The 24,308-nt window shown below is 35.9% G+C and overlaps 8 protein-coding genes across 8 annotated transcripts in view; 5 read left to right on the top strand and 3 right to left on the bottom strand.

The window, feature by feature from the left end:
* The window catches only part of LOAG_04408 (membrane protein), a 3,675-nt gene extending 1,087 nt beyond the window's left edge, over window positions 1–2,588 (bottom strand). The window contains exons 1-5 of the mRNA XM_020446587.1: window positions 2,432–2,588; window positions 1,695–1,833; window positions 1,296–1,439; window positions 791–989; window positions 331–414 (exon numbers count right to left, since the gene is read on the bottom strand). Of these exons, the coding sequence (XP_020303099.1) occupies window positions 331–414; window positions 791–989; window positions 1,296–1,439; window positions 1,695–1,833; window positions 2,432–2,557 (692 nt within the window). The 5' untranslated portion in view covers window positions 2,558–2,588. The remainder of the gene's footprint in view (window positions 1–330; window positions 415–790; window positions 990–1,295; window positions 1,440–1,694; window positions 1,834–2,431) is intronic.
* An 822-nt stretch (window positions 2,589–3,410) lies between these two features.
* Window positions 3,411–6,359, top strand: LOAG_16959 (hypothetical protein). The gene is made up of 7 exons (XM_020449613.1): window positions 3,411–3,536; window positions 3,719–3,877; window positions 4,069–4,221; window positions 4,705–4,871; window positions 4,982–5,150; window positions 5,382–5,632; window positions 5,974–6,359. Exons 1-7 carry the CDS (start codon window positions 3,453–3,455, stop codon window positions 6,149–6,151), a joined length of 1,161 nt encoding a protein of 386 aa, XP_020306825.1. The 5' UTR covers window positions 3,411–3,452; the 3' UTR covers window positions 6,152–6,359.
* A 245-nt stretch (window positions 6,360–6,604) lies between these two features.
* On the top strand, window positions 6,605–8,846 carry LOAG_16958 (hypothetical protein). Its single transcript, XM_020449612.1, has 4 exons — window positions 6,605–6,686; window positions 7,411–7,540; window positions 7,687–7,825; window positions 8,183–8,846. The coding sequence occupies exons 1-4, from the start codon at window positions 6,620–6,622 to the stop codon at window positions 8,324–8,326; spliced, it is 480 nt and encodes a 159-aa protein (XP_020306824.1). The 5' UTR covers window positions 6,605–6,619; the 3' UTR covers window positions 8,327–8,846.
* A 54-nt stretch (window positions 8,847–8,900) lies between these two features.
* Window positions 8,901–13,434, top strand: LOAG_04406 (G-patch domain-containing protein; the record flags this gene model as incomplete). The annotated part of the gene is made up of 13 exons (XM_020446586.1): window positions 8,901–9,042; window positions 9,211–9,354; window positions 9,437–9,522; window positions 9,730–9,890; window positions 9,979–10,076; window positions 10,257–10,504; window positions 10,815–10,935; window positions 11,072–11,259; window positions 11,325–11,475; window positions 11,746–11,966; window positions 12,074–12,241; window positions 12,330–12,406; window positions 13,031–13,434. 13 exons carry the CDS (start codon window positions 8,901–8,903, stop codon window positions 13,395–13,397), a joined length of 2,172 nt encoding a protein of 723 aa, XP_020303098.1. The 3' UTR covers window positions 13,398–13,434.
* A 921-nt stretch (window positions 13,435–14,355) lies between these two features.
* On the bottom strand, window positions 14,356–15,561 carry LOAG_04405 (hypothetical protein; the record flags this gene model as incomplete). Its single annotated transcript, XM_003139942.1, has 4 exons — window positions 14,356–14,436; window positions 14,721–14,969; window positions 15,089–15,216; window positions 15,549–15,561. The coding sequence occupies 4 exons, from the start codon at window positions 15,559–15,561 to the stop codon at window positions 14,356–14,358; spliced, it is 471 nt and encodes a 156-aa protein (XP_003139990.1).
* A 1,019-nt stretch (window positions 15,562–16,580) lies between these two features.
* Window positions 16,581–21,131, top strand: LOAG_04404 (hypothetical protein; the record flags this gene model as incomplete). The annotated part of the gene is made up of 4 exons (XM_003139941.2): window positions 16,581–16,671; window positions 16,834–16,932; window positions 17,300–17,515; window positions 17,835–21,131. The coding sequence occupies 4 exons, from the start codon at window positions 16,581–16,583 to the stop codon at window positions 21,020–21,022; spliced, it is 3,594 nt and encodes a 1,197-aa protein (XP_003139989.1). The 3' UTR covers window positions 21,023–21,131.
* Window positions 21,132–21,463: 332 nt separating this feature from the next.
* LOAG_04403 (TPR Domain containing protein) lies at window positions 21,464–22,902 on the bottom strand (the record flags this gene model as incomplete). The annotated part of the gene is made up of 6 exons (XM_003139940.1): window positions 21,464–21,620; window positions 21,708–21,818; window positions 21,908–21,992; window positions 22,235–22,301; window positions 22,376–22,568; window positions 22,796–22,902. The coding sequence occupies 6 exons, from the start codon at window positions 22,900–22,902 to the stop codon at window positions 21,464–21,466; spliced, it is 720 nt and encodes a 239-aa protein (XP_003139988.1).
* A 352-nt stretch (window positions 22,903–23,254) lies between these two features.
* On the top strand, window positions 23,255–24,071 carry LOAG_04402 (hypothetical protein). The gene is made up of 2 exons (XM_003139939.2): window positions 23,255–23,440; window positions 23,703–24,071. Exons 1-2 carry the CDS (start codon window positions 23,385–23,387, stop codon window positions 23,857–23,859), a joined length of 213 nt encoding a protein of 70 aa, XP_003139987.1. The 5' UTR covers window positions 23,255–23,384; the 3' UTR covers window positions 23,860–24,071.
* The last annotated feature ends 237 nt before the right edge of the window (window positions 24,072–24,308 follow it).

Raw genomic sequence — 24,308 nt, 5'->3', positions numbered from 1 at the left:
TAAATTTGCGAATAGTAATTTCCATGGATTAATCCCTAATGGTTTCCGATATCTATGGGAAAACACTGTAACAAAGTAAAGAAAGGGAACAAACAGACGAAATATTGAGCTATTATATCACCATCAACAGAAGTATCCCTAACTGCTTCAGACAGCTTAATACAATATTTATATGAATGTAAGTGAGTTAAAATGGAAGCAGATCATTTGTAGTAATAGCAGTATCTAATATCTATTTATGATTGCGTGCAGCGCCCGTAACATTTTCTGAATCAAATACTTAAAACGCAATAATGGTCAAATTTTCTATAAATGATGGAAAAGAAATACCTTATAGAATGGTTCCTGCGCGACACATAACGTAGCGTTATAAATCGGTAATATATGAAGGGCAGGAAGAACGAAGCCTTACCCCTGAAGACATCAACTTCAATTAATTGAAGCGTTCAATTAAGAATACACTACTTATGCTGATTTGTGAATAACAAAGTTGCGCTGTATATCTTAGGATGAACTTTGGTAACTAATGCCGATTAATGTAATCATGCAGTTGTTGTAATTTGAACATAACTGCATAAAATTTTGAGTGACTGAGCGTTCCAAGTTGGTACGTGCAATATCTTCGACGAATTTCAAGCACGATCTTTAGTTGGAATTTGTAAACGCTTAACAATGCTGTAAGCCATTTTCTAGATTAACTCAGGTATACAAGTGCGGTATGCGCAGAATTATATTAAGAAAAAAAACTGTACTTTACGCAAATGAACTTCACAGTTTAAAAATGACTTACACGAACACCATGGCAACAAGCATTGGCATTAAGAATATTTCAGAACAGGCAATAATCCCCAAAAGATTCTGCGTATGTTGCCGTGTTAAGTCAGACACTTTGTCAGCTATATTCGTTGCTTTCCCAAGTGCGTAACATATTTGAGTGGTGAAATTAATGGTGTGCAGCAATCCATATAAAAATATTGGCATAAGTGCCACTGAAAAGAGTAGATCATAAACCACATATTTCATTTTTACAAAATATTCCTCTTCATCTACTACTTGCGGATTCCAAATACTGGAATCTTTTTCAGCTTCAGCATGCATTTCTGCTACATGTCCTAACTACCTGAAATAAAACTGAGAATTTTAAACTACATCACTGTTTACAGCGACCAGTATTGTTGGCAGAAATATCACATGATCTTTTGAAAATTTCTGCGCAACATGGTAATAAATTTTATAGGCCATCAATTCGCTTACCGCATCATACTTATAAAAACATGGAACTTATGATAACATACTAGTAATTGGGGTTGAAGTTATGAACAAAACGGAGTAAATAAGATAATGACACGAATCTTCCATAAGTATCATAGACAAAAACTCCCGAGTGAAACGTAGTCCTCCAACACGCTGATGTACGCGAAGGGCATTCGTTGCAGCAGCTAAATAACCTCAAATTATAAGCAGATATGGAAAATAATTCTCAAGATGTTAAAGACGTACAACTTTATTTCATGCTTTTATTCTAAACATGGTCTCTATCCTGTATTTTCATTTACACATGTATATCTAACGTATTTCATATTTCACTCATAAGAAGTTTGAAGTGATGATAATCAAAAATCAAAAGAAAAGTTGAGTCATATCGCGTGGTCACCTGGTTACCAATAAATATGGAAAGACGGCAAAATACGCACCCGCTGCAAACGCTTTTGAATAAGCTGAGTACTGAGAACTTCGCACGCCGAACGGTAAAATAAAATATAACGTACATAAAAGGGTCACAATTCTTGTCAAGAAAAGGATAACATCTGTTTGACGCGATTTCAAAAGATCCTGGAACATGATTTTATGCAGACCTCAGAGAAAGTCGAGAATAATATGAAATGATTTTTACCGTTTTCGAATTTGAGCATGAATTATAGAATTAGGAAAAACCAATCCCGAAATAAGGTTTATTTCTTATAATTATACACCGAATCAAATATTCTATTTAAGTAGTCAAAAATATTGCGGAACTCGACTGATTCATCCTTTCTATTGGTTATAAGCCTATAATCTGATGATCTTATAAGTCGACCATACAATTAGGTAGCAAAAGAGAAAAATCGGCTAGTCAACTATGCTGAATGGATTTCTCGAGATGTAATGGGCCTTTTCCTAGGTTGTAAAGATTTTAGGTTCTTACTTCTTTGCCGCACGACTTTTTCCCTTACTTCAAAAAATTAAATCATAGAGTTTAAAAGCAAACCAACGAAAAAATTTGGTTCAAAGTTTCTGGTAATTGCAAATTCGGTTATCTTTACACTCGTCTGTACATCATGCTCTGATCAAAAATTTTCGCTTAGTTGGAATCCATTATAATTAGAAGGGAATTACTTAAGCTTCTATCATTTGTAATTTGAAAATAACGAGAGCTATATTCAGTACGTACTGCTAACGTTGACTGTCCTCTCACTTCAGAATGCGTCGCTGATGAACTACCGTCAGAAGGTGAACTACCCGGTGGTAGAGAAGAACCTTCGTGAGCAACAGTACTTTCCTCGTGAATTTCGACCATAATGAAAGAGCAGCGGTACCAAAATCTGAAAAAAAGATATATAAAGATACTTTGTCAGGGCCAATGTTACAAAAACTACTTCGACCAAGAGCCAATCAAGCCAAGTGTGAAGATCCATCCCAGTGATAGCCATCGTCAGCATAAATGCATGACAAATCATTACAGATGTCGAATTAGCGTTCAAGTCAGCAAATGACTATACTTCCTTTTGATAAGCCAAAGGTAACCAGTGATTTCACTCCCAAATCATTCAAAAGAAAAAACTCAAATCGGTCGTCAAAGAATTGTGCGCTGTTAATTGAAAATGATTTGTATGTAAAGTAAAATGGAAGAATTCAGATGAAATGGGAATGTCGCAGTGAACAAGAGTGATCTTCACGTAAAAGCAGACTATAAAGGAGCGTGAAAAAGTTTTACGCGACTCACGTGAATCACGCTGTCCACTATAAAAGCAATCCCAGCCATCTCGCGGACAGATAAGTTGACTTCAAGCCGGCTAAGAGGGAGGGTCAGTAAAATTTTTTTGTATTCCTGCCTGCGTCTCTATATCAGCCAAACACTTTTCATGTTCCCTTCTCTCAGCCTATGATGACTGTCTCATTGTGATACATTTTGGCCTTTTCCAATGCAGGAGGTCCGGGAGTTGGGAAATAGTTCGGGAATTGAAATACTGGATTTGGTTGTGAGGGGTCATTAAGTGAGATGAGTTGAGCTAGCAGATGTCATGATGTAAAGAGCTTGATGTACGCGTCTTGTCTTCCAATCATGACCTTTTTATTTTGATTATATCTTTGTGTAGTCCTTGAAATATGTTTTCCTTTTGTTTTTTGTTTCACATCAGTAAACAAACATACATTTTGGAGGTCAGAGCTCAAACATTTGTGCTGCCGCCATCATGCCGAAAATGAAATTCTATGGCGACCGACCACAGTCATTTACTATCGATGAATCTGGGGAACGCTATTACATCGGTGCTGAAGTTGGTGAAATAGCTATGACACATTTTTCAAGTGCTACGGTGAATATAATTAAACCACGAGTAAAGTTGGTGTACGCAATGTTCACTGGTTTGGTATCCAGTATAGGTTTCTAGAATTTGTTCCACCTTGTTATTACTTATTATAATATTTAGTTTTCATTCTGCTTTGAAATGAATTACAGGTGGGACAATACATGCGATATCACCGTGGTTCGTTATACAAAAGATTTCCACAGCTATGGAAACGTATGGCAACTTTGGAAGAGAAACGAAAAATGCAAGAAATGGCATGTCCGTCATCCTTTTTGAATACCAATATAATGTTGGTGAAAGCTTGTGAGGTATAACTTATCTCTTAATTTTGTACAAAAGATTCTATCACTATTACTTATCCAAACGTGCAAAGTTTCTTTTTTCCTAGCAGATATTGCAGTTTCACTTCTCTTTATTTGCACGACCTTCATTTTGTAAGGAAATCCACAGTCTTGCTCAGATGCTGTTATCAATAGCAGCAATGAAGTACTTATTTAAGGTTGATGAAATTTTGATGGGAAACGAGGAGAAGTACCGCGCAGGAGGGACTGGTACGTCAAGTAGCGGTATGTCATCAGGAAGCACCATTGCTCTCAATGGTACTCCAATGAAATCAACACGATCTGGAACAGGGCCATGGCTCGGACAGCAGGTATGTTTCAGCAGTTGGTAGTAATTAGATTTACACAAGTAATAGCTTGTGTGTTTTAGTTGATTTTTATTCTGTTGGTATTTGAAGAATGATTTTTATTCTATTGGTATTAAAGAGCAATTTCTGTGTCATTCGCTGCATTAAATGCTGTAGAATTTATTAAATATATAATCTAGATGTGAGGTCAAGCTAGTTTGGTAGTCCTAAATTAGCACGTACTTCGTCTCCCTATGAAGACTGTTCTTTATTCATGTGTTTCATCCTTTTCCAGTATTAACTTTCCTGTTGTGGAGGAATATTGAATTGCTGTTATTTAGTTAAATCAGTTTTTCTTTATAGCTTGTACTTGACTTTTTATAGTACGTACAAAAATAGATAACTTATAACTTTTTTCAGAAATAGATAACTTTTTCCTTACATGTGAAAAGAAAGCTGATATTGAGTTGCACGTCGAAAGCTATTTCAGGTAGTTGTATGTTGCAGGTAAGCAGCGGTTCACATCATTTAGAAAGCGTACCTTGTTCTACACCAGTAGCACATGCACGTGGGCATATGAAAACGCGGGACTTCGCTTCGTCACCTGATGATCTGGACATGTATAAAAGAATTTTGGACAATGCGGACCAACCTGAGGAGCTCATACCCATAAGGTTGGTGTTATACTTTTTCCAAGGGCATTGAATAACATGGTACAATTTAGTGAAGAATTTGGCTTCTTTTCGTTATTTCCTTCTTATCTTTTTTTTTTACTTTTTTTAAGGTTAGATATGGAATTGGAAGGTGTGAAGCTCCGCGACACATTTTGTTATAACCGCAACGAAAAGCTGATAACACCAGAAATTTTAGCTGAAACAATGTGTGATGACCTGGATTTGCCCGCAGGGACTTTTCAGAACGCCATTGCGCAAGCTGTACATCAGCAAATTGAGGTCAGAGTGCAGTTTTATTGTTGTTTTTAATAATTTCCTATCATTGTATTTTTCAGCCGTCAAAAACCTGACTTGCAATTCATCTGTATGTTCAACAGATAATATTCCGATTTACTTCTGGATGTGGATGACTGAATAAGGGTCCTGATTTTATTTGAAAACCTCAAGTGAGACATATCATCCAGTGCAGAAATTCATTTGTTATTAGTCAGAAACTCTTCTGGATTTTAGGCGGCGGGGGAAGCAACCCCTGTCGATACGGCCTTAAGTGATCAGCGCGCATTGTTAAAATTGAATATTCACGTTGGTAATCAGTCTTTGGTTGATCAGTTTGAATGGGATATGAGTGAAGAGAATAACAATCCGGAATGGTTTGCTTCAAAGTTAGCCTCCGAATTGGGCCTTGGAGGAGAATTTGTTGCTGCAATAAGTTATTCTATTCGCGGGCAGTTGTCGTGGAATCAAAAAACCTATGCCTACAGGTGTTTCCTTCAATTTTTTTAAAGTTTCACCTTGTAGTTTCTTTCAATTTTTTTTAGTGTTTCAGCTTTGTGACCACTAGTTATGTGGCAACACATCTTCGTAGTAACACTGTTATATATCGGATATTATTTTATTTGGAATTTATTGCTTATGATTACAATCATGAACTATGATTCATATTCTGATTATACTCTGCCTGCTTCCTGTCATATTTCCCTATTTAACTAACAAACAGTATATCTCGTCATGTTAAATTGATGGATTTCCATGTTAATTTTGTTAAAGTTTTTTTGCTCACATTTTCGTCATAAGGAAGTCTTAAGCAGTTTTAATATTTTAGTGAATCTCCTTTGCCAACGGTAGATTGTCCGTTTCGGAATCCTGCAGATGCTGATATTTGGGGGCCATTTTTGGAAACACTTACAGATGCTGAAATCGAAAAGAAAATGCGCGATCAAGATCGCAACACCCGTCGCATGAGACGACTCGTAAATGCGAATCCCTACGGCGGTCTTTAGTTTTCGTCAGTCACTTTTTTAGTGTATTGCAATCTCCTTGATGTTTTTGTGAAATTGTAATAATGATATCTGATATTGTATTAATGGTATTGATTGGCTCTGGGAAATTGATACATGTAGTGGATAGACACTTCCCAAATGAAGTCGGATTAAGTATTTTGACCAAAAATAGTTACCTTTTTATGCATTATTTCTTAATAATATCGAGAACGGTGCTAACGGCTGCGTGATTTCCATTATTGTATGTCGAATTATTGTTTGTGCTTATAATGAAAGCAAGTTTGCAGTTAAGAGTAGCTTTTTTATGTTGGTCAATAAAATTTTTCATCCAGTTAAATCATGTGTGTGTCATGTTTTTAGTCATGTTCATATTTAGCTATGACAATCATATATAACATTTGTGGAAAATAAAAAACTTCGAATCTTAATAGAGGATCACTACATTTTTTAATTTTACAGCTTTTTGATATGGCTGTTGTGACAGGAGATAGTATTGAGGTTGACGACGACATGGAGCTCGAACATACAGATCAAAGTTAGTTTGAAACTTTAATGTTTGTTTTTGCAGGTCACCACTTTGTATTTCTATTCTTGTTTGCAAATTTCATGCATGTTCCAAATATTACACTGGTAAATTCCTCCGTTTCGCTACTAACTTTTTTTTTTTTTTTTTTTTTTCACTGTTAATTGATTGTATTACTACGATCAGCAAAGAAGTTCGCTTATCGATCTCTCATTTCAAATATTTCGGACCAAAAAGGGCATTAAAATGGGTTCTCTTGATTTTTGTAAACCAGTAATATGCTGTAAATTGATTAAGCTACAGTTTGACCTGATCAGATGCCTTTAATATGACATGTCTTCCTGCAATAACTTGCCAAAAGAATATGTGTTTCTTGATAGCTTCTGAGTAGATAAGTACGCACGGTGTCATTTTGTTAGTAAGTTTTTTTTTCCATTCTGAAACAAACAAACATTTGGCATATATTTGCAGTAAGATTTATTCGAATATGCTGAAAGTGCATAAGCGAGGGAGAGATTACAAACATTTTTTGATGCGTTTTTAAAGCGCTTTCATTAATTTAGTTTTTCAGCTTCATTTTTTATTTTTTTCATCTCTGTTCAATGTGTGGCACTGTGTAGTCTTTTCAGCACGTTCTATGATTCGCAGATATTTTGGTAATTTTAAATTTTCAATTTATTATCCAGGCCCGTAAATGTGACTCTTAAAAACTTCTATATATATGGTCGAATTATAGTTGATGATTTAAAAAGTCGAGCGACAAAGAAAAAGGGACGTGGTTTTGGCGGTGAAACGCATGCTGATGTCACGGAATATGAAGGTTTGGAGAGTACGGCTGGTGCAAACAATCCAAATGCCCCTCAAAGGTTTGGAGATGCCTATTTATCATATTTTTCGATTCATTTCGTAAGAATTTTAAGTTGATTTGATGGTAGTTTTTCCTATTAAACTCCTTATATTTCAATCTTATTTTTGCGAAAGAGCACTCTATAATTTCGTCTGCTGTGTCTAGATCGGTAGAAGGGTGGATAGTTTTTGTGACAAATGTTCATGAAGAAGCTCATGAAGATGACGTATATGAACGATTCAGCGAATACGGTGAAATTAAAAATATGAATTTAAACATTGACCGACGAACGGGCTTCCTAAAGGTTATTTTTATTTTTGCTTTTTTTTGTTCAAAAATCAAGTATTCAGTACTCTTTGGACTGAACTCACTAAATGTTAACTGGCGATGAAACCTTTCTACTATTACAGATGGGTATCACAGCCCTAATCTCATAGTGCCTAAGAGATAGGAACTTGCAAACTTGTCACTGCTCTGACTTTTTGATCTAAATCACGGATGCACCGGCTCCGACGCATTCCAGTGTTATCAAATCTGGATATTGGTGCTAAATGGTGCATTTCCAAAATATCTATAAGGAGTTTTTTGATAATAATGGTCGATTGGTATTTCTGATTTCCACTTGTTTTTACTGATTAGAATTTTTCTGTCTCTTATTCAGGGATATGCATTGGTGGAATACGAGACGCAGAAAGAAGCTCTTGCTGCGATTGAAAGCTTAAATGGAGCAGAATTGCTTGGACAAACTATAAACGTTAGTTGGTGCTTTGTGCGGGGCAGTGCGCAGAAGAAGAGGCGACGATGAGTTGATTTCATATCCATTTAGAGTGGACCTTCAGTTTCATTTTGATAACTCAAAAGCCTCATTGAATTATTGTTGATCTTAATGGATTCTACAGTTTTTTTGTTCTCTAATTGTTTCATGCGCACGGAATTTGTTGAATCAGTTTCCTCATGTTTTTTGCTGGAATTCAGATCTGTTGAACGTCTTAATTTCTTTACCGCAGATAGTGGGAAGTCGGCGTAAGTGTTTTTTCCATGCGAAATTCTTTGTTGCTGTATAAAACTCATTCGCAGTAAGTTTGGATCTGGAACTGTATCACTCAGATTTTTATCTGTGAAAGATTTTTAATGTCTTTGGTAAAATATGTTTACATGAGAGTGGTCTAATGCGTAATAATCAATTAAATCAGCTGTTGGCGAATTTGTGATTTGCAACTGGCGGAAGCCTTTCGATGCTAGGCGTCATATCTCTAGCTTGTACACTCTTGTGCTGGACTACGAGTCCAGGAATGATTGCACAATTCGGATCGGGAAGTGAGTAATGCCTGCTCCTTGACGAGTTTTGTTTCATATACTAGCAGAAAGAAAACGTATCGATGGCACATTGGGTGATTTATGGCACAGAGCTAGAGGAACCTGACGATGCGACGAGTTCGTTTGTTTTTGCAGTATTCGATCATATTGTGTTATTAGTTCTTGCAACATTTGATCCTTTTGTGACCTTGACCAATATGACTGGTAAGGATAAAAATTAACCTTATAGAGTAGATTTCTTATCCGTATAATTGATCTCCATTTTTGTTATTGTCCAGTTTGGAACTTATCTGCAACTTGTTTTCGTAAATTTTAACTGACTCTTCATGTATTTTTAAATTTTTCTTTGTGATATCACCATTAAAATTTTAGTCATTTCAGAGAGTGTAAGTACTGTTAGACCTCTTGGAATTCAGGACCAGGTGGTAAAAGATGAAAAGGGGCGAAAGCGTTTCCATGGAGCATTCACTGGTGGTTTTTCTGCTGGATATTTTAATACTGTTGGTTCTAAGGGAGGTAACAGTTTGTCTTTTGTTCATAATTCTTCAGGAGTAATTCCAGTGTTTTCATCATTTTATAATATATAAATATATTTAAGGTTGGGTACCGAAAAAGTTCCGATCAAGTCGCAATGAAAGAGGCGAGAGAATTGATTACAAACCAGAGGATTTCATGGATGAGGAGGTTTGAGTTATGTTTCTCATTTTGCAGCATTGGACCGCAAGGCAACATCAGTATCGACTATCGCCCGATGAAGGAGAAAGCTTAAGATATCTATGAGATAGTATACATATACATCGGTAACGGTTAAGCGAGCAATATCTGTTGAACTCAATTTAAGTCAAGTAAATTATCAAGATGTTACTATTACCGGAGATTGATGCTTTGCAGGATTTGAGCGAATTTGGAATAGCAACCAGACGAATAAAAACATCGGCAAATATTGGTGGAGATAATAATGATGGATATATGCTAGCATGGGAACGAAATATGCAGTCTTCACTCGAGTCATCACTTTCGCTTTATCTTCAAAAAATTATTAAACCAACTAGGTAATCAGTGGCATCTTTATTGGTTAAATGTTGTTATGTTCAAAAGTTCAACTCCATGCAGATATATTCAGTTATCACTGTTTTATAGGGACTCAGTGGGCATACAATTGCTTAAAAAGATGGGATGGAGGGAAGGATATGGGATTGGATCGAAAATGTCACGAAAAGCATTGGAGAAACAGAAGCGTATATAACATCTTTGTGTTTTATGTTATTAGTTATCAGACGTAATTTCACATTACAGTTATTTGTACTGAAAAGTTTTCTTAATAATGAGGTGCCCAACTGAGGAAGAGAATCGATGATTTGTTTTCCACACTTTCACGCTTTTCCTGATCACTTTATTTATTCTGTTGATATGTTTAGTGAATGACGACAGAACTCATAGGAAAGAAGAATTTTACAATGAAGAAGCAGTGAGAGAAGCAGATGAAATGGCACCAAATTTCTTATTTGCACCAAGCGACTTTGATCCGCCTATTTTAAAGTCCTCTGAAGGCGTTCATGGTTTGGGATATCGCGGGATGCAACACACTTCTGTGCTGTCTGAGAAATACGGCATTCTTGAGACTGCGCTGAAAGTAGAGAAGAAAGGAAAAGGTATCTCGGGACAAGTATGTTTCATGTGTATTTATAGATATAAGATTTCTTCATTTAAATTTGTTAGAACATGATTCTGAACCATTTTATTATAAGCTTTTCATAAATATTCCTCTGTCTCTCATACAGTACCGTCTTGGACAATTCCAAGGTTTAGAGCTCTTTGTGTTGTGTTGCAATAATTCATTGTTTCAAAAGAATTCATATTCCGGGATCCACTTTAAAATCCACTTTGAAATGGTCTCGCTGTGTCTGGTAGTATGGACGAGAAATCACTAATTGTTTCAGCGGAACGCAATTTTCATTAGTTATATATATTTCAAGGCATTTGGTGTTGGTGCTTTTGAAAATGACGATGCAAACATATATACGAATTATGATCTTTCCCAATATGATTTCGCGATTGATGGCAGTGGAACAACGTCCAATGTATCATGTAGTGCAAGTAATTCTTTTTCTGATTCAATTATTTTCGTTTCAAACAAAATATTATCGCTCACTAGCAAAATTGACACCACAACTGACAAGGAAACTCCAGAAATCGTCAGTAAGTTTCCATTATTTCAATGGAATCATTGCAGGTGACACAAGCTTTGTAATAGCATCCAAACGCCAACTTGCAAGACGCTTTTTCGAGCCACCGCTAATCCCACCAAACTTTATTCCGCGACACACCCCCATCCACCCAAATATTTCTCAGATGCCTTTGAATATCACACAGTTCAGGGAAAGAATGAATCATTTGCAACGTGCAAAGTTTTTGGGCGAGGTAATTTTTTTTGTTAAAACTTTGGTTTCCTCAACATATTATTTTGAATAATTTGATTTGCATAGATTGATCCAAAACCAGTCTTTGAACTGGTGCGTGATGAAGATCGAAAGAGACTGGATGTTCCGCAAAGCGAAGATGTAATACAAAATGCATTCGAAGAGGAGCCTATGAAACAAGCACGATTTAAACAGTATGTGAATTATTTGAAGCGAGGTTTGTAGATTTTTAATACAAAATTTTTATTATTCCAAAAGTTTTGACGAACGCTAATTCTGCTTATTCAATTTCTTGTATCCATATTGAATGCAGGTGGTAAGCATAATTTTAAATTCAGACATTTCACCTGCCAACTCTGAATTCTTTTTATACTAATGGAGTTGAACGATTCATTATGACGAAAAAATTACCAGCAAGTAATTAAAACGGTATCTTCTCTTTTATAACGATACAGCTATGAATTTTATATCTCAATTTTTCAAACAGGATTACACTATCCGCAACCATCCGATATGACAAGGTTAGAATGGGATCAGGAACTACATGACTTTCAAAATTTGCTTCCTCCTGAATTACAACCACTTATATTGGAAGTTGAAAAACAACAGAGACCGCTAGCACGCCCAGACATAGCAGCTTCCATAGCCGATGTTTTAAAGTCGAAGTTTATTTCTACTTCAAGTTCCTGTTCTGGCAAAATGCGAGAGGTATGTACGGATGGAGCTTTTTTTTTGTCTGTTTATTATTTACTATTTCTTATGTTATTTAATAGAACTGTAGTGGGTTGAATTAATTACATTTTCAATACGTTAAGGTGCAGAAAACAGAAGGTGACAGACGATTGGCAGCTGTAACGATGAAAATGTTTGGTGTAGAGACTCGATCAGTTCATGTGTGGCACCCTGCCAAACAGTTGGCAAAACGATTCAACGTTCCGGATCCATTTCCTTCGTCTAATCTCCTTGGTGTTCCATGCTTGCAGGTTTTTACCTTATGACGACTTTTAAAAATTCGTATTAGGTACTTATTTACTTATTTGTTTCCAACTCGATATTTTTATTTCTTTCCAGAAAACAGCAAAGACCGAAACACTGGCAAATCTTGGTGCTCATATGCTATCATTTGATTCAATGGCACAGGATCCGAAGTATCGTTCAAACTTAGAAAACATTAGTGCGAGAAAAAAAGAGGCATTTTTTCACCGTCTTTTTATAAATACGGATAAAATACTTACATCACTTTAGATTTCGTTTTTTCTCACATCTTGAAAACTGTACCTTTAATAACACCTTGCGTACCATGGCATTGGCATGGGCTTTATTTATATTTTTTTTTTCATAAACTTTTTTTGACTCCTGTGTTCCTTTTCAAAGCCTTTTTTCAGTCACTTTTTTTGACTCCTGTGTTTCTTTTCAAAGCCTTCCCATAAATAACGCCGAAAAATATGGGTTATTTATGAAAAAACTTTAAAAAAGCATACAAGGGTCAAAAAAGTGATTGGAAATGAAATCCGTGTGTTGAGACCAAAATTCTAAAATTAAATTATGTCATACGGCCTACTTGTCTCTATGGCGATAGATAACATATTAGCTCTCTTATCCATGAAATAGAATGTTATGAGGAAAATGTCCAAGAATTATTACGTGCTGAGTAACTGAGAAACAAGAAGGGTTATAAAATGAAGAAACAATAAGATTCACAAAAAATTTGATTGACAGTTTGTAATTCTTTCCTTCCTTTTATTGCAGATTTCCAAAACAGAGCTATTTAGTCAAGACGGAAGCAATTTAGATCAGAAGCCATCAGAAGAATTTCTGAAAGCTATATTTGGTGACAGTAATGAATCTAGCACTGATACCGATGAGGAACTACAAGACAATCAGAAGGCTGTAATGGTTCCATCAAAGTCCGGGGACTTCCTTGATAATAGAACTGAAGATGATAAGAAATCTTTGATATTAACAAAAGTGCTCACAGTGATGGACATGGATTTGTCATCCAAAAGAGATGATGATAATGAAGAGTTCGGACCTGCACCTCCACCTCCCACATCTTCATTAACAGTTGATTTAAGGGCAGATATCAACTCAAATAAAAAAGGCAAGTTCTACTTTATGAATGTAGTTGATACATATTAGCCATTTTAAACCAATCCTTAGTTTGCGCTGTTTCAACATGCATGTCTTGAAAGACAAAGTTAACTTTTATCCAATTCTATCCGCATGCAAAACTCTTAAGCTGTTTTCTTCTGCAGCTACGAAAAAAAATCACAGTGCAGGATTCCTGTTTTAGTTTTGTTGCAGCTTATTAAGAGAACGAGAATTTGCATCTTCGAATATTTCAGGGAAAAAGCACAAACATTCGAGGGAGAGGCGAAAAAGTGAAAGGAAAAATATCGAGAAAAAAGTAAACTCTTGAAAATCAACTTAGAATTACATAGTTATGAAGTCTGTAGCATTCACAGTTACTTATTCATTCCACAATACTAACTGTTTTAGCACCGAAAATTAAATCGCCATCGAGAATCACAAGAATAATCAGCTCGATTGCATAACTTTTGCTTGATTAATGACCTCCAGACGGGTGAGTGAACACTTATGCGATGAAATTCCTGTTTTTCAAAAAGCAAAATTTCGCATGTGTTAATAGACTGTTTTCATGCCTCATTATGCGTATGCCAGTTTTATCATTTCTCAACACGAGTTCTCCCGTAATTTCTCCTGCCTATGAATCAAAGTTATAACATTGTATGTAAAATCTCTTGTGCTGTCAATTATCAAATGAATAAAAGGTACATTTCACGGTGTTATATCATATTTCTTCCTTCCAAATATAGTGTCTTTTTCGTTTTACTCACAATGATGATGGAAAGAAATTCAATAAAGTGGCATTTAAAAGCTATAAGTGGCATTTAAATAGCAGAAGTGGCATTTAAAAGCTGGAACGTATATACCATTTCAACATAATGATATTTTTATCATGGCAAAAGAAAAAAACTGTAACACAAAACGGAAGGAGGAGCAATGAACTTCATAACTGCGTTGACGAATCATTTCCACAAAATTCAGAATTCCTTCATGAAACTTGAATAGGATATCAGTCAAGATCCGGTTCAGGAGCTTTGTTTGGTGGAGTGGTGTTTGTTGTAGTTCCACCGTTTGCTGCCGTTTCCTTCATCTAAAGCATTCATGGAGAAAGTTTGTGGAATTAATACTATTTAAGCCTCAATCTGTACAATGTATTCTTTGTGTGGTGCAATCTAGTAAGCGAGTAGCTTCCATGATCCATTATGGACTATTTCGTTTAATCCAACTACTGCTAAGTTTTTTACAAATGTTTAGCGTATTGTATTATATTAAAAGCTTCAGCGAGCTTCTCTTGACATCACTTGGCTATTAACTTCAGATAAATTCACAATGATTACTTAAATGAAGCATTGACAAAAAGTAAAATTATACAACCTCAGGATTCTCGCTGTCCATGCCGAATCCACCAGTAACATTGCCAATTTTGCTGAATAGTTTCATCACTTTCGGATTTGACATATGTTTTGCGATGTTAGCCGGGTTATTGATGATGTCCATGTAGGCTGCAAGGACGCCTTCATCTTGTAACAGACTCATAACTTCCGAGTCTTGGAAGATTTTCTCGAATCCTTTTGGCATGTTTGGCATACCAAAACCACCGAAGCCTTCTGCACTGTCAGCATGCTGCAAATAATGTTTCATTTCGGGTGCAGTTCCGCCTCATTCCAAAGCCAGAGATTGTGTAATCCTCATTATTTTTCATATAACTTTTGGTAACAGAAGTTACAAATTCTGCAACGAACTTTCTTTTTCTCCTCTTCTTCCCGTTTTCGTGTTTCCTGTGCTTGCCTAAGCCGTTCTTGACGCGCTTTCAACTCCCTTTTTCCTCGTGCCTCTCTTTGTTTCGAATATGCTCGAGAATTTTTCTGGCCTGGAATTCAGGAATCAAATGGAATACAAATGGTATGTGAAAATAATACACGAAGCAATGGAACGTGGTCAAAAGGAGCAGATTACGACTACTGCATTACGTTCTAGAATTTAATGGCCAGCAATATTTGCCTACAAGCAATGACTCCATTATTATAATTCGCTAAAAGGAGATAGGAGATGTTTTCTGACTTGATCTTTACTCTTCTAACCTAACTCGTAGAAGCTAAGTTATAAAATATTTTATAATGGCTTCCACATTTAATGCTTATGTCACATCTTGGTATCCTGCAACGTGGAAAAACACTAATGCCTTCTCAATATGGCTTATACTTCTACCATTCATTAGAAGGCAATGAATATATCTAGAGACAAGATATGAAGTTAAAAATAAAATGAAAGATGAAATAACATCGCATTGAGTAACTAAGCGAATGTCAGCTGCTTGCGCCTCCACAAAGCTCGAAACTGCGTTTATATTTCTATGAAGTTATCGGCAAACTACAAATCTTTTCTTACTATACATATTGATCCATTTCGTTCCATACAATTCTCTATTTACTTTATATACATTATAATGATTATGCAGATTTGCATAACAGCAATGTATTCAAAAAGCTAAAAATCAAGTTCGCTACAATGTGGAAAGAAACACGAAATCATGAAGAGGAACTTGAAGATTCTCCCTAGTAGCAATCCGAAAAATGCAGATGGAAATTTTGGGATTTACAAATGACGATATCACTTAATAAGGTAAGACCTTTCACTATATTTATTACCAGAACTGATGTGCCGTGGACAAACTTTTCAATAGAAAGTGACTTATCGAAATGTGGAATAGAACCGCTGTTTCTTATACCGATGATTCAACCTACACTGAACTATTTCATATGCAGTGGATACTCCAAAGATCTTTTAGCAAAATTAAGAGCCTTCTGGATATCAAATATTAAATTCGATAGTTGTAAATGTGATTTTTTTTGAGGCTATTTTCTTGATTGGTAAACTGACATACATCAAACGACATAGCACTGAGGACAGCTGCACCTGAAAATCGAGCAATGGGGAAATGAAAATAAAAAAGATCCAGCTTTATCCTCATTTTTCAAACGAAATGAAACAAGCAGGTGTGTTATTAGCAATTCAAGAGAAAACAGAACAGAACTGCAGAAGAAAATGAAATAGAAAGAACGGAAGCAGAAAGTAGGTAGAACTTGTAAAAATAAGAGGCGGTCCGAACTTTCACTCAACAGCAGAAGCTAAAATCTCAAAACAGATATCGAGTGGTGCAATACACAAGTCTCTACGTTTCTTGGAGTTCAATAAGAGGGACTACCCACCAAGGTCCTTCATCATAAGGCGCAGATGACACCGATTCAAGTGATTTATTACATCGCTTTTTCAGTTGTCATATTATCAATCAGTAGAGCTAAAACCATTCAGAATACCAAGAATGGTTAGTTCTTTTTTTTTTTTTTTTATTTTACTACAAGCAATAATACTACACGAAATTATAAAGCAGGGTTTATAATTTACCATTAATTTTACAAAGCATAAAATTCCATTTCTTCGCTTCCAGTCCTGTTCTGAAGTATTGATGATAATTTAAAACTTTCAGCTCATCCCGACCTCATTACTATTGGATATTCATGGCAGTATGCTACAAGTAACGAGCTCCTTCGTAAATTTGTTAGCCAGTTTGGATTATCCCCTAAAAGTAAAAATTTTAAATCTTTTTTGCAACGCTAACAATAATCCAACTAAAAGTGAATTATTAATAAGAATACAAAGCCATATATAATAGGAGGATAATTTAATGGAAAAAGACATGGTATAATGTTTAACGTTTTGACAGAACGATTGGAATCAGCTTATTTCAATTTTCCATGGTATATTAATTCGCCATGGTATATTAACTCTTCAAATAGCTTGTTAACTTGAAATATAATCATTCCTCTAGAAATTTTAAGTTAAAAGCTTAGTAGAGATTTAAAAGCTAATCATATTTTCACGTTGAATCTAGATCTAAATCAGTCCATACAAAAAAAAAATAAAAGGAAGTGAAAATACTTTTAACAATTCAGAGAATGAGATATTTCGGATTACGACACATGAAATGGAAAAGTGGAAAGATCTGCTAGAAAGTCACACCGACGTAGATGTGAAACTAATACCTTGGCGACAAGAACAAACTACAATAAATATTTATAAAACATGTGATGAAATGAGCTTAGCCGAATTCACACTGCTCTATGGTATTGTTAATACGACACGCAACAGCCTATTTATTATTGACTCTGGTAAAACTTTCCATCCTTTTCTCTCCAAATTAAAAAATCAAAAAATCCTTAACTTCTTTAATAAATGAAAACTTCCACCAACTCGTGCACCCCATCGTCAAATAAATTCCCTCATAAACCTGAAACTAAAAGCTCATTATCCTTATCAATTCTATTTTCCATTTCTTCCCTACAGTCGTATTACAGCTTATTTATTATCTGATAACAGTTTTCAAAACTTGGCAGATGTTCATAAACTCTTCACATCTTTTTTGGAAAAAATATCAACTATAATATTGCCATTTGCCAAATTCAAATATTTTGAACATTAATTTTCCAGAGAGTGAGTCAAGCGACCGAATCAACATTCTGGTACGAGCAGCAACTAAATGCAACCTCTGCGCCCAATCGGCTGAGAGAATTTTTCCAACCATTTACTTTTGTAATAATATAGGTAATAACAACTGGACAAATAAGCTAGGAAGAAAGTGCAACACAGCAATGCTGCCACTACCCAATGGCTTAAGACGTAAGAATAGTGTCTATTCTTTGATGCCTCGAATTTTCGTATCCGCTACTGAGCACAAATATCATAACCGTTTTTATCACAGCACACAACAGCCACGCGCAGTACACAAAGCACATCAAGATTCACGCGGTCACCACATGCTCAGCAGACACCGAAAAAAGCATCGTGTTTCTACTAAAAGGTATAAACTTTTAAAGCTATACCGGGAACAGGAAACCAAGCAGAAGATCCGCAAAAAAGCTTCTGATATTCTGGAAGTGCCAATTGGAAGACGAAAGTTGCTTTGCAAATACCGGAAATCGTGCTATAATACGGGCATTATCCCGAATACGTGGAATATACACAACATCCTACCACGATTTATGGATTCACATGCACAAGAAAATTCCTCCGAAAAAAAAAGCATGACCGAAATGCAAATAAAGAATGAAAATGAAGAGAAAGAAGAGATCAGCGAAGCAGAACTGAAACTGCTGTGTCGCTACCGCAAATCCTGCTATGAAGAAGTGGGTGCTGAAATCGAGAAGAGTACTTTGAAAGTTCAAGCAGGGCCAATTTTTTCTCGTGAAAGCACTATTTTACCAGCAACGAAACAAAAATCAACTAAAGAAATTGCCAGGATGGCACTGGCAAAAGCGGAAGAAAAAGAAAAAATTGCAACACTACTATCTATCTCGACGAAAGCGATTACTGAAAAGAATATGAATGAAATCGTGGAAGAAATGAAGAAACGTTTGGTTTGCAAATATCGGAAATCCTGCTATGATAGTGGTGTTCTTCCCGAAATCGATACGTCATTCGACAATTTATTCCAAAAAATCTACTACTTCGTAAGAGGAAGAAATCACGAGGCAAGCACACAGGAAATTATTCACAAGGAATTTACCGATTTTAATGATGATGAAAAGAGAGTTTACTGTAAGTATCGAAAGTCTTGCTACAATACTGGCCAAAAGCCTGTAATAAACCATGGCGAAATTTTCAAGTATATACATATTGTTAAGAAGTATGAAGAAGTGATCCCTTTAGAGATACGTTGCAAATACCGGAAATCGTGCTATGATACTGGTATTTTACCTGACCTGAAGAAAAAAGTTGCCAAAGAAGAATCGCCGTCAGCGGTACCGGTGCAAACAGTTATATCGTTGTATCACTTGAAAACATTCTGTAAGTACAGAAAAAGTTGTTATAAACAAAAAGCTGAAGAGCAACAGAATTTCAATGTTGGACTATTCGATGAAGCTGAAACACTTGGTAATGATGAGGCAGAACGAAAAGAACAGAAAGAGAAAAAAATAAAGAAAGTTATTAAATCATTCCAGAAAGAATCTGCATCCAAATCTGAGAAAACTAAAGAAATAAGCACATCAAAAAAAATGGAACGCACTCTCGGAACGAAGCCTACACAGGTTACGGATAATAAAAAGCTGATCAAAACGTCGAAAGTTTCTGTTCCTGAATTGGAGGGAAAAAGGATGGCAACAATAATAGAAAATATAAAATTTGAAAAAACTGTACATAAACCCAAGAAAAAGAAAATCAAGGGACCAGCTGAAGAAATACCAATACGGCAGGCAAAAAAGGTTCAGAAGACTGTTTGGTCAACAATAAATATGAAACAACCCATAACAGAGAAGGGAATTCCGGAACGTGTAGAATTTAAAAAGGAGAAACTGAAAGCTGAAAAAGTAGAAAAGGAAATTAGAATCAAGGAGGAAAAAATTATAAAGGGAAAGGAAATTTCGATTGCAGAAGAAAAAGATTTTGAAAAAGAACCAACAACGACGGAGATACCACCACCATCACCCGTCAAAGAAGTACAATCGGTATTCTTACAAGCAGAGAATATAACACCTCCTGCAAAAGTGAACATCTATGACGAAAACTTAAGCCCATTAGATATCAAGCTCTTATGCAAATACCGTAAATCATGTTATGAAAGCGGCAAACTGCCACCAGCCCAAAGCGCAAAGACAGTACAAGATTTCGAAGACCCCAGACAGCTCGAAATACGATGTAAATACCGAAAATCGTGCTATGAAACAGGTAAGTTACCACAAAACCTTCATGAAAACTTCAAAGAGACACACCTAATCAAAAAGAAAGAAGAAAATATTCCAAAAAAATATAACCCAAAGGGACATATCCCACTCACACTAAGATGCAAGTACCGAAAATCATGTTACAAAACCGGAAAACTGCCATCAATTAAAACAAGCATATTTGGGTTCCCAACAATCCAAATTCTGAACGAATGTAAAGCATCCATCGGAGAGGAACAAAATAGAGAACAACTAAAACTACGCTGTAAATATCGAAAATCATGTTATGAATCGGGCATACTTCCGCTACATTTGAATAATACGGCATATGTAGTTACTACTTCTATTAAACAGTACGAGAATTTGCACTTAAAATGCAAATATCGCAAATCGTGTTTTGAAAACATGAAACTGGACATACAACTAGACAAAGTTCGTAAAAAGGTAGAGCTGAAAAAAGTGCAGGAAGGAATAGTAAAAGCGCCAAACCAAACAGAAATGGTTGTTAGAAACAAAGAGAAAGAACAGAAAAAGGAGATACAAGACGAAGTTATGAATGGGAAAAGTAAACGAACACACAAGAAGAAAAGTAAAGAGCTTAAATATGAGGTTAAAGAACAGCAATATATGCAGATAGAGCCGCTCGATTCACGATCACGACAAGAAGCAACCAAACTACAATTGCTAAATAGTTCGCAAAAACTTAAATGTAAGTATAGATTAAAATGCTACAATAGTGTGCCGCTGCACCACGTTACTGAAGGAAAAGGAATCGAAAAGCAACGACAATTAAATATTAAAGATTTTCGCCGTGCAAATGGCGCCATTTGCAATATTTATTATATATCATGCCGGAAACAGGCTGGCTTGCCTATTATTGGACGTGCACCAATAGGACCGAATGGGCGACGTCTCTGCCGGAAGAAAAAAAAGGAATTAGTGATTAAATACAAATAGAAACTTACGTTATCCATGCGTTTATTTTTTAACCAAGTTTTCTAAACTTTTTTGTCTTCTTTGCTTTCTCTTTGCAAGCGCACACATTAATATTAAAATTGCATCTCATCATTTTAACACTGTCATCTGCATGCCATACTTATAGGGAGGGCGGAAAGACAGGATTCTTTAGTGTGGAAACAAACCTAGCAAAGGAAGTTATTCGTAAGTAATGCTATCAAAACTATTAGATCACTGCGTAGCATATCTGATAATGCTGAAACTACTTGAACTGGAAAATAATGTGAGAACTTCTTTCCAAATGATGCAAGAGAATGATACCGAATAAAAAACCATCTCTCTGATTCATTTATGGTTAGATGGTTTGACCACTCATATAACCTGGCTACCATAACAGGAATTAGAGTATTTGGTCTCAAATTTGCTCTTGCAGTGCGAAATTTAAAGTGATGTACTCAATAATGTATCAATATGCAAAAATTTTAAAGAAATTACGTTTGGTTCGACTTCCCTAAGCCAAACATTTGCCTCATCATCGTAATCCAATTTACATGCCATGGCTAGATCACGGTGAGCTTCCACGAAATTGCCAAGTAACCTGTAAATAAAACAACTAAGTTAGTACAATAGATAAGACAAAACGATAGTTCCGTACGTGGTAAGTAGAGATATGAACTGACACGACCTGTGAGCTCGTCCACGAAATTTATAGCTTTGTGCTGAGTCCGCATTTAATGAAATTGCTTTATCACAGTCGCGGATTGCACCATTTGGCTTGTTCAATTTTAGAAGCGCACTGCAATAATTCATTAAAGTAGTACTATTTCTATTGAAAATTGGAAGATTTTTTTCCTACCAAAAAACCACAGCAAAACAATTAATTACTTCGCCCTTTTGGCGTGCAAAAGAGCCAGTCCTGGATTCAGTTCGATGGCATGAGTAAAATGTACCACAGCTTTTTCAAAATTTCCTGAAAAAAGCTGGTTGAATTCAAAAAGAAAGAAAATATAAGTTTGGAAACAGAAACTGAATTGAATCGAAAGTATCTGGTTTGCATAAAGTCCACTTTTTGGTGCCGATCCTTTTTTTTTCGTATCTAATTCGTCGTTTCAATACAAAAGAAACTTTAGGAAATACGCTCGAAAGAAATGTGGAGCTAGTAATGTAAGTGCATAGAGTCATAATAAAATTTAACTAAATTGTAAGAAACACCTTCATTGAATGCATTCACGGCAAGCACTCGTTGCTCAGTTGCTTTTTCCATATCCTCTTCAGTTATCTGCAATTGAGAATTTCAAAGTGAAAATTAGGAATAAGATTGATTGTTCTATAATTCAACATCGAGATCATAACCTCTTTATTGTTATCACCCATTGGAAGCGGCTCATCTTCTTCGCCCTTTATTACTCCCGACATGTCCAGCTCCAGTTCCTCTTCTGGTTTCACTTGTTCTTCGCTCATTGGTGGTTCCTCATTGTGACCAGCTGGCTCGAATGATTTCGTTTCATTTGGTTCTGTTGGTGGGGGTGGAAGTTTTGCACCAAGACTATAAAGTAACACACTCTACAAAACACTTTTCTAATAAGTTAATGCACCTGTCAAAATCAGTAAATTCCCTTTCCAAATGGAGGACAATGCAATTAGGCCCTTCAACTTGGCTTTTTATTTTAACAACATGTTTCTATCTCAGTACTTCGAGCGATAAATGCCGTATTATGCAAAAGAATTGTCAGCAAAAAATAGAGACGGTACAAACCCAGCTGAAAAGATAACCTTTCAAGATAATCCCTATAGAATTCGAATCTTGGCTCATGCAAAATTGCCGGATTGCTTTTGCAAATATTCACGAACTGACGCAACAATTCAACCTGAGCATCCATCTGTTTCTGTTTGATTTCAAGATATTTGTTCCTATGAGCAAAGCAGTTTATTGAACTATACCAGAACAAAAGTTCGTCTCGTCGATTTAATTCACATTGTTGTTCTATTCGACCTCATAATTAAACCTTCTTTTCCCTAATTATTTCCGTAATTAAGTCTACAGAGACATCCTACACGTAGATATGCATAACTGAAACCATTTGAGGGTAAACGGTTGACAGCGGAGCAAGTTAGAATTCTCCGTCTGCACAACTCTGGAAAACTAATTCTCCGAGCAACACATGTATCACCACATCACAAACAACGGCCAACCACGAAGTACTTATTTTGCTAGCAGACTGATTTCACCTACTCAGGTGGAGGAGACAGTGGCGACATTGACTTGTGGGTGGTGTAATGGTCATCTTGTGGCCATAGGGAGAGAACGGAGTTACATGTATGGTAAGGGCAAACTGACCTTCTTGCTTCTTGTTTTTCAGGAATGGATTACGTCAACTACAAACGTTTCATAAGAAATGCTTTAAGAAATAAAACGTAGTAAGTGATTTCTGTGTGTTATTAACAGAGGCGAGTGCATACTATAGGGTAGTCTCGATAGTTCGATTCGTTCAGCTTGGACCAGCTTCCCTTAAAAAGTGCTGATAATGTTCATTCATTAGATTTCAGTCATACTGCATAGTAGTAAAGATCCCGTCTAGACCTTGTTGATCGTCAGGTAAAGATGAAGACTTTGTTGTGAGTACCACTTCGTCAACGCAACTACACCCTGAAGTCAAACTCGACCTTATGGTTTTTTTAGCTTACCAACATACGGTGCTTTCGGTGCCGGAGCAGTACTTGCCTTAATCTATATGACTAATTGGGAAACTGCTGGACGTCGTATACCTATTTGGAAATACCACTTCGAACCGATAGCTGTCGAGAACAATAATCCCACGAATGTTACGTCAGCATAACTGCTACTAATTATGATCGTGATTTTAAGAAGCCATCAGTGAAAGCGTACTAGGAAACTACTACGCTGAGACACTAATTTCCGTGATGCGTCAGAATAAATCTTTGCTTTTGTTAGCGAAGGCTTTTCATTATTGCTTTGACAAATTACTTACTATTTCTTAAGGAATTTGAAGTCGTTTTTGTAGCAAAACTACTTATAATTTTGAGGAAGAGTGTTTTATAAAAATCAAAAACCGTTTTATGGAGCGGGTTTTCGAATGATGCAACTTTGGATTTCTTGCATATTGGAACCATCTTTGGCAGATGTAAAAGTTTCTCCTTTCACATTTACTGGTGTGTAGAAGTTTATTTAAAATAATTTCGTATTTTTATATCGATGGCTATTTTTGATATTTATCATTTTATATATTCAGTTGATGAATATGTTTTGCGTTCCAAAGTAGCTGCT

Source organism: Loa loa, assembly GCF_000183805.2.
Source record: "Loa loa unplaced genomic scaffold supercont3.31, whole genome shotgun sequence".
NCBI classification, from domain to species: Eukaryota; Metazoa; Nematoda; class Chromadorea; order Rhabditida; family Onchocercidae; genus Loa; species Loa loa.
Note: the sequence above shows the minus strand (reverse complement) of the source record. Positions and strands in the feature narration are given on the sequence as shown.

Coding starts and splice junctions, on each gene's coding strand:
- LOAG_04402 (XM_003139939.2), top strand. CDS start 23,385: ATGGATTACGTCAACTACAAACGTTTCATAAGAAATGCTTTAAGAAAT. Junction 23,441..23,702: donor GCTTTAAGAAATAAAACGTA/GTAAGTGATTTC, acceptor TGGTTTTTTTAG/CTTACCAACATACGGTGCTT.
- LOAG_16959 (XM_020449613.1), top strand. CDS start 3,453: ATGCCGAAAATGAAATTCTATGGCGACCGACCACAGTCATTTACTATC. Junction 4,872..4,981: donor GAGGAGCTCATACCCATAAG/GTTGGTGTTATA, acceptor ACTTTTTTTAAG/GTTAGATATGGAATTGGAAG. Junction 5,633..5,973: donor CAAAAAACCTATGCCTACAG/GTGTTTCCTTCA, acceptor TTAATATTTTAG/TGAATCTCCTTTGCCAACGG.
- LOAG_16958 (XM_020449612.1), top strand. CDS start 6,620: ATGGCTGTTGTGACAGGAGATAGTATTGAGGTTGACGACGACATGGAG. Junction 6,687..7,410: donor GCTCGAACATACAGATCAAA/GTTAGTTTGAAA, acceptor GTCGAATTATAG/TTGATGATTTAAAAAGTCGA. Junction 7,826..8,182: donor GACGAACGGGCTTCCTAAAG/GTTATTTTTATT, acceptor TCTCTTATTCAG/GGATATGCATTGGTGGAATA.